Below are 13,869 nucleotides of genomic sequence, written 5' to 3' on the forward strand. Positions count from 1 at the left end.
ATAACGATATTCTTGACGATATTAGGGAATACTTAAAAAGATAGAAAATATGATTTTTTTTGTAGTCTGCATAAATAATTAAAAATCTAAAATGTAGTTTGAAGTGCAAATCTCAACAGTTGCCAAATACAAAAAAATTTACTCTCGACTCTTGAGTATGAGCAAGTAATAAAAATAACCATTTAGGGGTTCCGGGGGCATATTTTAATGACATTTTGTAAAGGAGAATAAAGGTTCTTGTATGTTTTATTTAAGGCATCTTATTTTGACAGTCTTCTTGTAAATTATGTGGTGGATTCTCTTAACACACTGTGCTCTTATTTTGAAAGCTGCATGTGTTTAGCGACATGGAGTAAGTAGCTTTTTGTGATTAAAACAACTTTAACCACTACATCAAGAAGTAGGAACGTTGCCAATATCATGATATGCATTTTTTTTAACCATGAAAAATATATACCGATATTATCGTGAACGATACGATATGGCACACCCCTACTCTGAACACACAACACGTCCAACCTTGAAGTAGATGAAGATCACACCACCTACTTATTAGGTACACTTCACCTAACAAAGCTGTGTTTATACTCTGAACACTATTTATCTAATATCCCAGGTTGTATCAGGCCTTTGTTGGGTAATATCATAAGGCTGTCCTGATCCTCTGTCACAGACTTTTTATTGGGGCAGATCAAGGCCCTTTTTAGCTGATTGTTACTGGCTGTTGAGCTAAATGGAGCGCAGACCGATCCTTTGTTTTGGTATTTATTCTTTTGCAAAGCTTTCATGCACAGCAACTCAAGAGCAGCCAACATCTACTCTTCAACAAAGGACCAGTTCATCCTGGTAACCCAGGCAAAGGCTGCACTCAAGCAACAAATGGAAAAGTGAAGGAAAGAGAAATTCCCTGGAGACAGTGACAAGGCCGAAAAGATGATTTATATCAAAAGATATTTTGTATTTAATAACAGGGTATACACAGAAATACTTAAGTTCAATTTAATACCTTTTATTTCCTTTTTGATACCTTCACAATATTTTTTAATACCAACACGACATTGATCTGTAACTGTAGCGCCACAGTTTTTAACTTCAGTGTTGAAGGTAACTAATTACAAAGTAACTTATTACCGTCATTTTTTAACTTCAAGTCAAATCAAGTACTTATATCACAGTTACTTGATACTTTTTGCTTCAATGGCAGCACTGACCCAGACAGCATTCTATGCCACTATTCCATCTTAATCATTGCATATTTTAGTGAATTAAAATAAAGTAAATTCTGTGGTGGACTCTGCTAACACATTCATGTGCTCTTGTTTTGAAAGCTACGTGTTTGCTTTTATTTTGAAGGCGGGTCTAATGTGTGGAGGTTGGTGGAGGTTTATTACTATATAATGGCCTTATTTTTGGCTAATTTTATTTTCTACCTTTTAATACATTTTAAAACCCTGTGGCAACCCTGAATAAAAAAATTTAAAAAACATAAAATATCACAGTTTGAATGAATGATATATTTAATGCAATTCAGAGCTTTTCAGTCGTTCATTTTAATAACTTTTAAGTATTTTATGTATCGGATCGGAACTATAAAGTTGTGTATAAATGGCCAGGCCTACTGTCTTTGATTTATAGTATGTTCATAACAAAGTACCTGGCTTTATATTAATCCCTGAATTAAACAAAAACATCTTCAGATGATTATTTTATGTATACAGAAAACAGAAAATGTACTATATTACCATATCCTATCATACCATATGACAGGGGTGTCAAACTCAAATACACAGTGGGCCAAAATGTAAAACTTGGACAAAGTCGCGGGCCAACATTGATATTTATTGAAAAAATTGACCTAAACAAGTTCAAACGAAATGGAACAAGCAAAGCTTGATATAACTTAATATTGCAAACATGCAAAATCGAATATCAAATAAAACAAACAAACAAACATCAATGGCATTCATTTCTTAAATAAAATTTAAATAAAAATCGTATGTCCCTTTATTTTATATGCGGCCTTCTTTAAGTTTAAATTTAACAGTAATCTTTTTCCACAGGCTAAAAATAAATGTGAGAATAAAATAAGAATAATAAACCAAATGACTAATAATAATATCCTTCAATGAATGTGCAACCATTCAAGCCTTGGACTAGCAAGAAAAAGTGCATAAAGACAACTTTAACTGTTGCTCAGTTTGCTAGACACTCATCTACTGTGTTCAAGCCAAAACACCAGCAGAGCATTCTGGGATTTGTAGTATTATTTGTGCTGTATAATAATAATTTGGTATTGCCTTGCGGGCCAAATATAATTATACTGCAGGCCAAATTTGGGCCGCGGGCCAGAGTTTGACACCTCTGCCATATGATATCACCATATCATATTACAGTATTAAATTATACAAACAAATACACATATCACTCACCTGCGATGAGCTGCTGTTTCAGTAATGGGAGGAGCTGGTCATGGAGGCGGAGCCTACGCAGGGCATCAGCCAATGAGGACTTCAGCAGAGTGATCTCGTCCTCCTGCGCCTGGAGACGCACCTCCATCATGGAGGCTCGGTCTGTGAACTCAGCGCTGCTGTCTGCCGATGCCTCATCTATCAAAAGACCAGACATGTTTCAGAAACATGGAGGACAAACTAACCAGGATTGATCCGTTTCATCACATTCATTCACGTTTATACACTGCAAAAAAAGAAAAGTTGGGTGAACTCAAAATTTCAAGGCAACAAACTTCGATAAAATTTTAAGTTGGACAATTAAACTAAATATTTTAAGTTTTGTTTTTGAGTTTGCTCAACTCTGAATTTCTCTGGCACGATTGTAACGCCGCTATGAATGTCAGCTAATGTTGCGACCACAATTTTGAGTTAGCATTGATACGCTAATGGCTACTCTTGTAGCTGTAACAAGCAGCGCCGCAAGCATCAGTTAGCCGCTAGCATCAGTTAGCCGCTAGCTTTCGCTAATGACCGAATTTCACAACAAAGAAATAAGAGTTATCAGAACTATTGTCCCTTGTTGTGAACCCCAACTTAAAGATATAAGTAACAACAACTCACCAACTTGTTTTTGAGCAGACAACTGGCTTCCTTTGTTGTGCTAACTCACATTATTGCCCTAAATGTCAGTAATTTATATTTTCAAGTTTTACCAAATTAAATCACTGTTTTAGGCCAAAAAATACAAGTTGGCTTTTTTGCAGTGTAGGAACTCTTGATTCAGAACTTGAAAACGATCAAGTACAGATCAAGGTTATTATAGTTAACGAAAACTAACAAAATAACGAAAATTTAAATTGAAAAAACATTTTTGTTAACTGAAATAAAAATAAAAACTAGAGTTTTTCAAAAAACGATAACTAACTGAAACTGTATTTTGTGGTTACAAAACTAACTAAAACTAACTAAAATTATAGTGAAAATGTCCTTAGTTTTTGTTTTTGTCAACTTTTTTCATTCATAATTCAGTGTTTCTATTTCAACATGCAGGAACAAAGTAAATATGTTTACTGAGACTGGGATGTCTACACTCCAACCAAAATACAAAACACCCAGAACTGTAAGAGTTAATAACCTTATTGGGGCTGAGATGGATAAACCAAAGGAAATGAAGGCACATACCCATTACAAAAAAACTAAAACTAACACTAAAACTAATAAAAACTCAACTAAAACTAGCAAACTCACTCTAAAAACTAACTAAAACTAACTGAATTTGAAAACAAAAATTCACAACGAAATTAAAACTAAAACTAATGAAAAAACCAAAACTATTATAACCTTGGTACAGGTCACATCAAGTCACAATCAAGAAAAAAAAAGGTGATCACAGCCACAGAGCAAAACACATTGAACATAAAATATGAAGAATAAAATATGAAAGCAAAAAACAACAAAACTATTGCCATAATGTGCCAAAGAAGCAGCTCATGTTGGGCTTAGAGTTCACCACAAGTAGAGAACACGTCTGTTATCTCCGTTTGTTGGAGCACTCTGTTTCAAATGAGCTCAGTCTCAAGCCACATGAATAAAGTAAATAAATGTGTCTGTGTACAGTCAAAATGAAAAAGACACAACACGGACATTTTACATTCTGATCATTTTGTTCAGATCAGTTAAACAACTGCAACCCTTGAACAGGATTGTTGTCATTCCCTCTACTTATCCCTGAGAAATGTTTCAGGCTGGCTGGTAGACGGAGACACTAAACATTCCTGAGAAGAGCCTGTAAGCAACACAGAGAGCTGATTTTAAAGAATATTGTATATATTGCACTTGCAGGTAAAAGTTGATTTAAAAGTGTATATTTTTGTAATTGGGGAGGAGATAAAGCCAAATGCTCTGAGTGCACTTTTTGGGGTTTCTGCCTCTTCCCTCACTAAGCCCAAAAAGGATGTGCTGGCTTTTGCTACTCTGTTAGCCAGAAGACTAATTGTAATTAATTGGAAATCAACAACACCGCCCTGTCATGTCCGCTGGATTAAAGACACTCTTTATTTCCTTAAATTGGAGAAAATTAGACTATCTTTATCTGGCTGCTCCAGTAAATTTGGGAAACTATGGGGCCCATTCCTACAATTTGTTAAGACGACAGATCTCCCACTTACCCCTGACTGACATGACGGAGGCAACTTAGAGGGGTGGATGTGTTGCTTCTGGTGTGTTGAGGGTCGCATGCCACTACTCTGATTTAGGATATCTGTTGCTATTTCAATTACAGTTTACTATTACCTGACTGATGTGCCTGTGTTTGTTTTTATTTTATTTATTTTTTTGTTTTTGTTTTTTGTGGCTGTTCTGGTTCTGTGGGTTGTTCGGGTATGCAGCAATACTTCTATGATCACTTTTGTTTTTTGTTTGTTTTTTCTATAAGAAAAAATGACTAATTTACTCTTTGTATGTTTTAATACGGTTGTACTCATCTGCAAAACCCAATAAAAAAAAGTTTGAAAAAAAAAAAAGTGTATATTTTTGAATGTTCATTACATTAAAGGAAAACAGAAAAGTTCATGTGACTTTTGTCTTGTCTGTGTTTAGATCAGCTCATCTGTACAAAGCAGTAAAGAATTAGCTACAGTGATGTGAGGAGGGCCAAATGCTACTGAGATTGTTGCCATGGGTATAATGTCCCCACAACCACCTAGTCAAGACAGCCTCTGACCTGACAAAGCACTCGACCCAAGGCCTCATTGACAGCTAGAGGGTGGCTAACAACCTGTGGTCACATTAACCCAATATTTCCATCATCTACAGATTTTTTTTAAACAATGACGCAAAATTCTGAAGGCCTTATCTGTCAATTGTGCAGGTTAGAAAATTGGTGTGACCTACCATAATTTGATTTTATGATTTTTTTGTTTTTATTGTATTCATGCATATTTTTTGTAATAATTTCTGTATTATGAGGACATTTATGTGCTGTGAGGACATTTCTGTATTATGAGGACATTTATGTGCTGTGAGGACATTTCTGTATTATGATGAGGACATTTCTGTGCTGTGAGGACATTTATGTGCTGTGAGGACATTTCTGTATTATGAGGACATTTATGTGCCGTGAGGACATTTCTGTGCTGTGAGGACATTTCTGTATTTTGAGGACATTTCTGTGCTGTGAGGACATTTATGTGCTGTGAAGACATTTCTGTATTATGAGGACATTTATGTGCTGTGAGGCCATTTATGTATTATGAGGACATTTCTGTATTATGAAGACATGTATGTGCCGTTTGGGTGTGACCTACCATAATTAGATTTTATGTTGATTTTATGATTTTTTTGTTTTTATTGTATTCATGCATATTTTATTTTGTGCGGGCAGTACGTTTTACATTTTATTTTATTTATTTAAATCCCATTTTTAATTTATTTTATCTTATTGCATCTTACTGTTCTATTGTTTACTACATCTCTTTGTATTGTGTTATGTATTTATTGTTTGTGCAGCACTTTGGAAACCTTGTGTTTGCTAAAATTGTGCTATATAAATAAAGTGGATTGGATTGGATTGGATAATTTAAGTAATTTACACTCCTGTCCAGCAGGTGGCGTGTGCATTTAATTTGTCGATTGTATAGTCTTGACTGGATCTCCCGAAGCAAAAAACCTTGTTATCCAGCTGGCTTCAGCTCACACTTTGGTCGGCTCTGTAAGCTCATAAATATTTGCTGTTGGGATACACAGCTGTGATAGTCTGAGCTCCACACTGTAACGTTACTGTGGGCTTACTGTCTGAGCAGCTGGAGCAGCAGCACTGATAAACGGCTAAAAGGAAAGCTAACTACTGTAAGCTAATAGCTAAACGAGTGCCCTAAGCTTTTTTTAAAAGCACAGCAAATCCATAGCCTAATAAGTTGTTTATTAACATAATTTACAATCTAAAAGAGTTTGCAAGAGCACTGAAAAACAAGACCAGAGGCTGTAAGGTTGCATGACTACTAGTTGAATTCCCGTCCGTGTCCAGCGTGGTGACGTTTAATACCCCCGACCACCACAGGGAACAAGAAATGGGTTAACAACTTAACTCTATGGAGTCTTGGGCTATTTTGTCCATTTTTTTCCACTTTTCATGTCTTTGTAAGTCATTTTGTATCTTTTTTGTCATTTTGTGTCTTTTTTTAGTCCTTTAGTCCAACATAAAATGTGATTTTGAATCTTTTTTTTACTTTCAAAACACTATCATGCTCAATAAAGAATTTGAAATGTTGCAAATGTGCATTAATTTCAGAGTACACTGAGACATTAAACTGCATCATTTTCAATTAAATTCTGGAAAAGTTAGTGTGTTCTAAAACTTTTGACCAGTAGTGTAGGTTTGGGTAGAAAGTCTTATGTTAGTAGTGAACGCTATTTCCACTGACCAGTGTTTTAACTCCACCTTAAACACGACCCAGTTCACTTGGTACTATGGTACTGGTTCTGGTATCAGCAACTTCTGCTGATGTAAGACCAAACAGTCGAGTCCAGTTGAGTCGAGCCGTAGTGTGCAGTGGAAATGTGGCAGAAGTACATTTCTTTTTTTGTTTTGTCTTTGGATGAAAGTATGAAATCAAACAGTTTCAGCTGACGCTAAATGACACCAGCGACCTTTCCAATACACACTGACCTTTGCAAACTGAAATATTTTTCCATCACTCTCCCTCTATTATTGGAAATTCCCTAATTTCTGCCAACCAAACTGATGGAAACACAATGACAGTGCAGTTTTACCACTTTATTTTAAGGGATTGTGTCAAATTTGCCGAACATCTGGAGGGAAATAGAAAAGTAAACAGGACCTGAATGCGTGCTAACAATTCTGTAATACATGACTGAAACTAAGATGTCCGAAAAGTCATTCTAGTGTGTGTGTGTGCGCGTATTTGATAGTTTCTACTGCTATCTCTGTTCGAACCAATTTCTGTTTTAAAGTATTGTTGTGCTGACATTTCTGCATTATGAGGACATTTCTGCGTTGTGAAGACATTTCTGCACTGTAAGGATATTTCTGCGTTGTGAGAACATTTCTGTATTATAAGGACATTTATGTGCTGTGAGGACATTTCTGTATTATGAGGACATTTATGTGCTGTGAGTACATTTCTGTATTATGAGGACATTTCTGTGCTGTGAGGACATTTCTGCATTATGAGGACATTTCTGCATTATGAGGACATTTCTGCACTGTAAGGATATTTCTGCGTTGTGAGAAAATTTCTGTATTATGAGGACATTTATGTGCTGTGAGGACATTTCTGTATTATGAGGACATTTCTGTATTATGAGGACATCTATGTGCCGTGAGGACATTTATGTGCTATGAGGAAATTTCTGTATTATGAGGACATTTATGTGCTGTGAGGACATTTCTGTATTATGAGGACATTTAAGTGCCGTGAGGACATTCCTGTATTATGAGGACATTTAAGTGCCGTGAGGACATTTCTGTATTATGAGGACATTCTGTGCTGTGAGGACATTTCTAAATTATGAGGACATTTCTGCATTGAGAGGACATTTCTGTGCTGTGAGGACATAGCTGCATCGTGAGGACATATCTGCATTGTGAGGACATTTATGCATTATGAGGCAGTACTGCATTGAAAGGACATTGCTGCACTATATTACAAATCCTTACTTCTTTAAAGGACTGTCTAAAGTTTAAGGTTAAGCATTTAGTTGTGATAGTTAAAGTTAGAGCTAGGGGCTAGGGAATGCATCTTGTCAGTGAGGGTCCTTCCAAGTATAGAAAGACAAACATGTGTGTGTTTTCTGGCATGCTGTCCATTTGGAGAGGGGATTACAGCTGCTCAAAGCATTGTACTCAAGCAGAGTGTCCAGAGCCTCTCAAAGAGCCTATTGTGTGTTGAGTAAGGCTACAGTTCTGGTGTGTGTGTGTGTGTGTGTGTGTGTGCATATCTGGTTCTGGTCCAAACTGTGTGTGTGTGTGTGTGTGTGAGTGTGAGGAACGCCTCCTTCTGTTCTTGTGTCTCAGGATGGAACAAAGCTGTGCTCAATGAGCATCCTGCTCCAGTTCAGCTCAGCTGTGTTGTTAGTTCTCATGATTACTCAGCCACTCAGTTCTCACTCAGCCATTTTACGTTTTATTTTTGCACTGCAGTCCAGCTACAGTAAGTACAAACGGTAATTGGTTGAGAAGTTCCAAGGAAATGTTTTTCCAACTCAGTAATAAGTAGCTATGATGTGCTCAGACACCAATCCTTTAAAGCCCAGTTGACTCAATTTTAGCAAATGCTAACAGTTGCGATCCACAACCTGGAATTACACTGTGCCAGTAATTGCAGTCTAAAGCTCCATTTCCGCATCGATCTGAATTATATCTGGCAGTTCATACATAATAATTTCTAGCAATTTTCCTGCTCAAGACAGTTCACCCCGGAATAATATGTATATATTTCCTCTTACCTGTACTTCTATTTATCAGTCTAGATTGTTTTGATGTCAGCCGATGGTGCTTTGTCTTTGGTGCTTAATTACAATTAATTTTAAAAACTCAACAGCAGTTTCTACTTCTAGAAATCCTGACCTTTAATTGTTTGTTTGTTTTTCTGTGTTTTGTTTTTGTTTTTTTAACTGTAATTATGTATATCCATTGTGAAGCACATTGAGTCTGCCTTGTGCATGAAATGCGCTCTATAAATAAAATTGAATTGAATGGAATTGAATTGAATTGAATGGAATTGAATTGAATTGAATTGAATTGAATTGAATTGAATTGAATTGAATTGAATTGAATTGAATTGAATTGAATTGAATTGAATTGAATTGAATTGAATTGAATTGAATGGAATGGAATGGAATGGAATGGAATGGAATTGAATTGAATTGAATTGAATTGAACGGAACGGAACAGAATGGAATGGACCTGGTTACTCAACATAATCTACAGTCCTGGTTGTGAGCAGTTTCATGTAGGAACTATTTTCTTTCTAGTATAGCTCCACAAAGTGCCCTCAAGTTCTATTTTATTTGAGAGAAGACATCCACTCTAGATGTATCAATCAAAATTGATAAATAGCTCCACTAAGTGATCAAGTGAGCCCGGCTCTGTACCGCCTTCAGGGATAGCAAGGCTGCGTTCAGAGTGCAGGCAAATCTGATTCAAATCAGATTCCTACTCAAATCCGATTTTTAGGGCTGACTGTCCACACTGTTTTTAGCAAGTGTCCAAATCGGATATGGCTCTGTTCAGACTGGGCCACATTATTGACTGATCTGACAGGGTGCCATAGTAACGGCGTCAGAGCGTCTAACGTCATATAATTGCGACAGCGACAACAACAACAACAACAACAACAACAAACATGATGGAGGCAGGTCACCTCAGTATATTGGCCTTATCACCGTCCAGTAGAGGTGCAGAACATCTCAGACGCACCAGGGGAGAAACCGGGCGGATGGACGCCCCCGTCGGCCCGCATGAGTTGGGCGCGGCTGCCGGTGGACACCTCGTCTCCGCGCTACGCGTGTGGCGTAGAGTGACGTCACGGACAGTCAAAACCAATCTGAGTTTGGAGGTTCAGACTGAGACGCATCTGTCCAAATGCGATCTGAAACTACCTCCCGAAGGTGGTTTCGATCCGGTTTGCAAAAATCGGATTTCATGTGATTTGTGACTGTTCAGACTTCAAAAGAGCCATCCAGTTCCAAAATCGGATTTTGGCTGGCAGTCTGAACGAGGCCTAACAGAGGCGTTAAAATGCAGAGACTTCCACCATTATTGTTGAGAATGCACTCGCCACTGCTGCCACTTGTACACGTCTCCTCCCACTTACTTCCACGATGCTGGATTTTACTGTGAATGGATGCCAGTATTATGCCGTTGTGGAATCAGTATGAATGTCCTAAGGCGAAATGACGGCAGAGCTTTAGCAGAAAAAGTCTGACACAGGCCCCGTTTACACGAGGACGCTCGCGGGTAAAAACGACAAAATATTTTATCGGAAGTGCCTTTCGTTTAGACGGTGACGGCGTTTTTGGGGCTTAAAGACGCAAAAATCTGAAACCACCTTCCAAAGTGGAAAAGTTGAATCCTCTCCTCCGTAGCGTGTCGTCTACACTGACAAGACACAAAACTCTGATCTGATCTGCTCACGTCACGTATGTGTTTACGTCACATACATGCTCCAGTACAGGAAAATAAACAAACGTGGGATTATTTCCATGCGTCGGACCTTCAAGCTGCTCTGGCAGCTCTAATAAACTTACAGGAGTCTTTCCACCAAATGTACAGGATATGTACAGATAGTATTAGTGAACAGAGAAGGATCTGGAATTACCTCCATCACATTCTGGATGCAGCAATTGGTCGGAGGCGAGCCAGACGGCTGTGAACGAGACCTGGGAGATCTAGTGATGGTGGAGAACTTTGTGGAAGGAGTAGCTGATGAAAATGTGTGGAGTGAAAACTTCTGCATGCCCAAAGATGCTCTTATGGCTTTAAGTGATGCCGCCTGGCTGCATACAATCCAATTTCACACACTTTTGCGTCACCGTATGCAGCAGATTTCCTCCCGAAAACGCTCGTCTAAACGAGGAATAAAAAGTGAAGACGCGACGCCACTTTTGCGTCTTCTGTTCAGACAGTCCTCGTGTAAACGTAGCCACAGACACATCACAGTGAAAAAATGACCTGTTCATTGTTGTTGTTGGTTAAGAGCAAAGCAGATGTCTTCAGTTCTTATCCATTTAGAGTTCACACTGCCTTATTATAAACACACAGGGTCTGAAAGTCATTATTACTGCACAGAGCCATGGGAACAAATCTAAACAAAGTTGACTGTGGTAACACAGAATGATGTGGAACTTAACAGCCCTCAGTGGTTTTATGAGGTGGTCTGACCACAAGTAAGCTGACAGAGACCAGAAGCATTAGGTGTCACTGCAACTGGACTTCATTTCCAATAAAAACCACACAAGAGAAAGGAAAGGGAGCTGACCACAACACCACCACATGAGATCTCAAGACCGTATCACAACACCCTCCAGCTGATCTGTGTTGTTTTCATCATAAAGAAGATACAAAAATTCTTACCCCCATTTGTACCCACTTTAATTTCTGTATTATGAGGACATTTCTGTGCTGTGAGGACATAGCTGCATCATGAGGACATATCTGCATTATGAGGACATTTCTGCATTGTGAAGACATTTCTGCACTGTAAGGATATTTCTGCGTTGTGAGAAAATGTCTGTATTATGAGGACATTTATGTGCTGTGAGGACATTTCTGTATTATGAGGACATTTATGTGCTGTGAGGACATTTCTGTATTATGAGGAAATTTCTGTATTATGAGGACATTTATGTGCTGTGAGAACATTTCTGTATTATGAGGACATTTATGTGCTGTGAGGACATTTCTGTATTATGAGGACATTTATGTGCTGTGAGGACATTTCTGTATTATGAGGACATTTCTGTGCTGTGAGGACATTTCTAAATTATGAGGACATTTCTGCATTGAGAGGACATTTCTGTGCTGTGAGGACATAGCTGCATCATGAGGACATATCTGCATTATGAGGACATTTCTGCGTTGTGAAGACATTTCTGCACTGTAAGGATATTTCTGCGTTGTGAGGAAATTTCTGTATTATGAGGATATTTATGTGCCGTGAAGACATTTCTGTGCTGTGAGGACATTTCTGTATTATGAGGACATTTCTCTGCTGTGAGGACATTTCTAAATTATGAGGACATTTCTGCATTGAGAGGACATTTCTGTGCTGTGAGGACATAGCTGCATCATGAGGACATATCTGCATTATGAGGACATTTCTGCATTGTGAAGACATTTCTGCACTGTAAGGATATTTCTGCGTTGTGAGGAAATTTCTGTATTATGAGGATATTTATGTGCCGTGAAGACATTTCTGTGCTGTGAGGACATTTCTGTATTATGAGGACATTTCTCTGCTGTGAGGACATTTCTAAATTATGAGGACATTTCTGCATTGAGAGGACATTTCTGTGCTGTGAGGACATAGCTGCATCATGAGGACATATCTGCATTATGAGGACATTTCTGCATTGTGAAGACATTTCTGCACTGTAAGGATATTTCTGCGTTGTGAGGAAATTTCTGTATTATGAGGATATTTATGTGCCGTGAAGACATTTCTGTGCTGTGAGGACATTTCTGTATTATGAGGACATTTCTGTGCTGTGAGGACATTTCTGCATTATGAGGACATTTCTATGCTGTGAGGACATTCTGCATTGAGAGGACATTTCTGCGCTGTGAGGACATAGCTGCATCATGAGGACATATCTGCATTGTGAGGACATTTATGCATTATGAGGCAGTACTGCATTGAGAGGAGATTGCTGCACTATATTACAAATCCTTACTTCTTTAAAGGATTTGTACCCACTTGAACCATATATAAGAAACTGCACAAACCCATCAATTGGCAGGTAGTCAACATCTACTGCTTCACTGGAAGATTACATCATTCTGTTATACATTACTCACAAGAACATGATCTTCCCATTGTTTTTTATTCTATTTGTCTCAACCTGCCTCTTCCATGGCAGTTATACATTTGTCATTTTCCCTGGCATGTCATCTGAAATAAATCTAACACCTGAAAAACAAACCTGAGTTAGACACAGTGGCATGTCTCATTTAGCTGTTTGTCTCTCTAAGCTACACTGTAAAAAATGTTTGTGGAAATTACAGTAAAAAACTGGCAAATTGCATCAAAACTAGGTCGTAAAATTAAACATTGTACATCACCGTAGTAGATACTTTTAATTACTGTAAATCAAAGAATAGTATAAAACTTCTACCGCCATAAACTGTAGAAAACACACAGTTTTGCTGTAAAAATATAAAATTTCCATGTAAAGTTAATGGAGAAATACCACGATGAAACAATTATCCTAAAAGTAATGGGATTATTCAGTATAAATTACAGTTTTTGCTGATATTTACATTTACTTACGCTCACTGTATTTTTTATGGTGATGTTCTGGCAACCACAGCTGCAGGTATTTTACTGTAAATTAAACAGATTTTTTTTTTTACAGTGTACTCCAGTAAAAGGCATTTGTGGTCGCCCTCAGAGCTGAAGATAGATAAACTCAGTTTCTGGTATCTTTAAGCTGGGGAAGAGGGACAAACTTTGAACGTTGTTTGGTTTTTTGTTTTGCAACACCTGCTCAGCTAGCAAGCTAACTACATTGAAGTTGAATTGATTTGGTTAAAGAAGGTTGCCCGTAAAGGAAAGCTGTGGGTCTATATTTAAAGGACTGACACCTATAATGTATTTAAAGCTTATAATGTAGGTCTTTATCATTTCCTGCAAACCACGCTGCAGAATACCTGAATAATCCTTTTTATTAACCCATTCAG

General features: G+C 37.7%; 1 protein-coding gene across 1 annotated transcript in view; it reads right to left on the bottom strand.

Moving 5' to 3' along the window:
• eml3 (EMAP like 3) overlaps positions 1 to 13,869 on the bottom strand; it is a 110,711-nt gene that overhangs the window by 59,942 nt on the left and 36,900 nt on the right. Inside the window, 1 exon segment of the mRNA XM_059354200.1 lies at positions 2,430 to 2,606. Within this exon segment, the coding sequence (XP_059210183.1) occupies positions 2,430 to 2,606 (177 nt within the window).

Source organism: Centropristis striata, chromosome 17 (genome assembly GCF_030273125.1).
Source record: "Centropristis striata isolate RG_2023a ecotype Rhode Island chromosome 17, C.striata_1.0, whole genome shotgun sequence".
In the NCBI taxonomy this organism is placed as follows: domain Eukaryota; kingdom Metazoa; phylum Chordata; class Actinopteri; order Perciformes; family Serranidae; genus Centropristis; species Centropristis striata.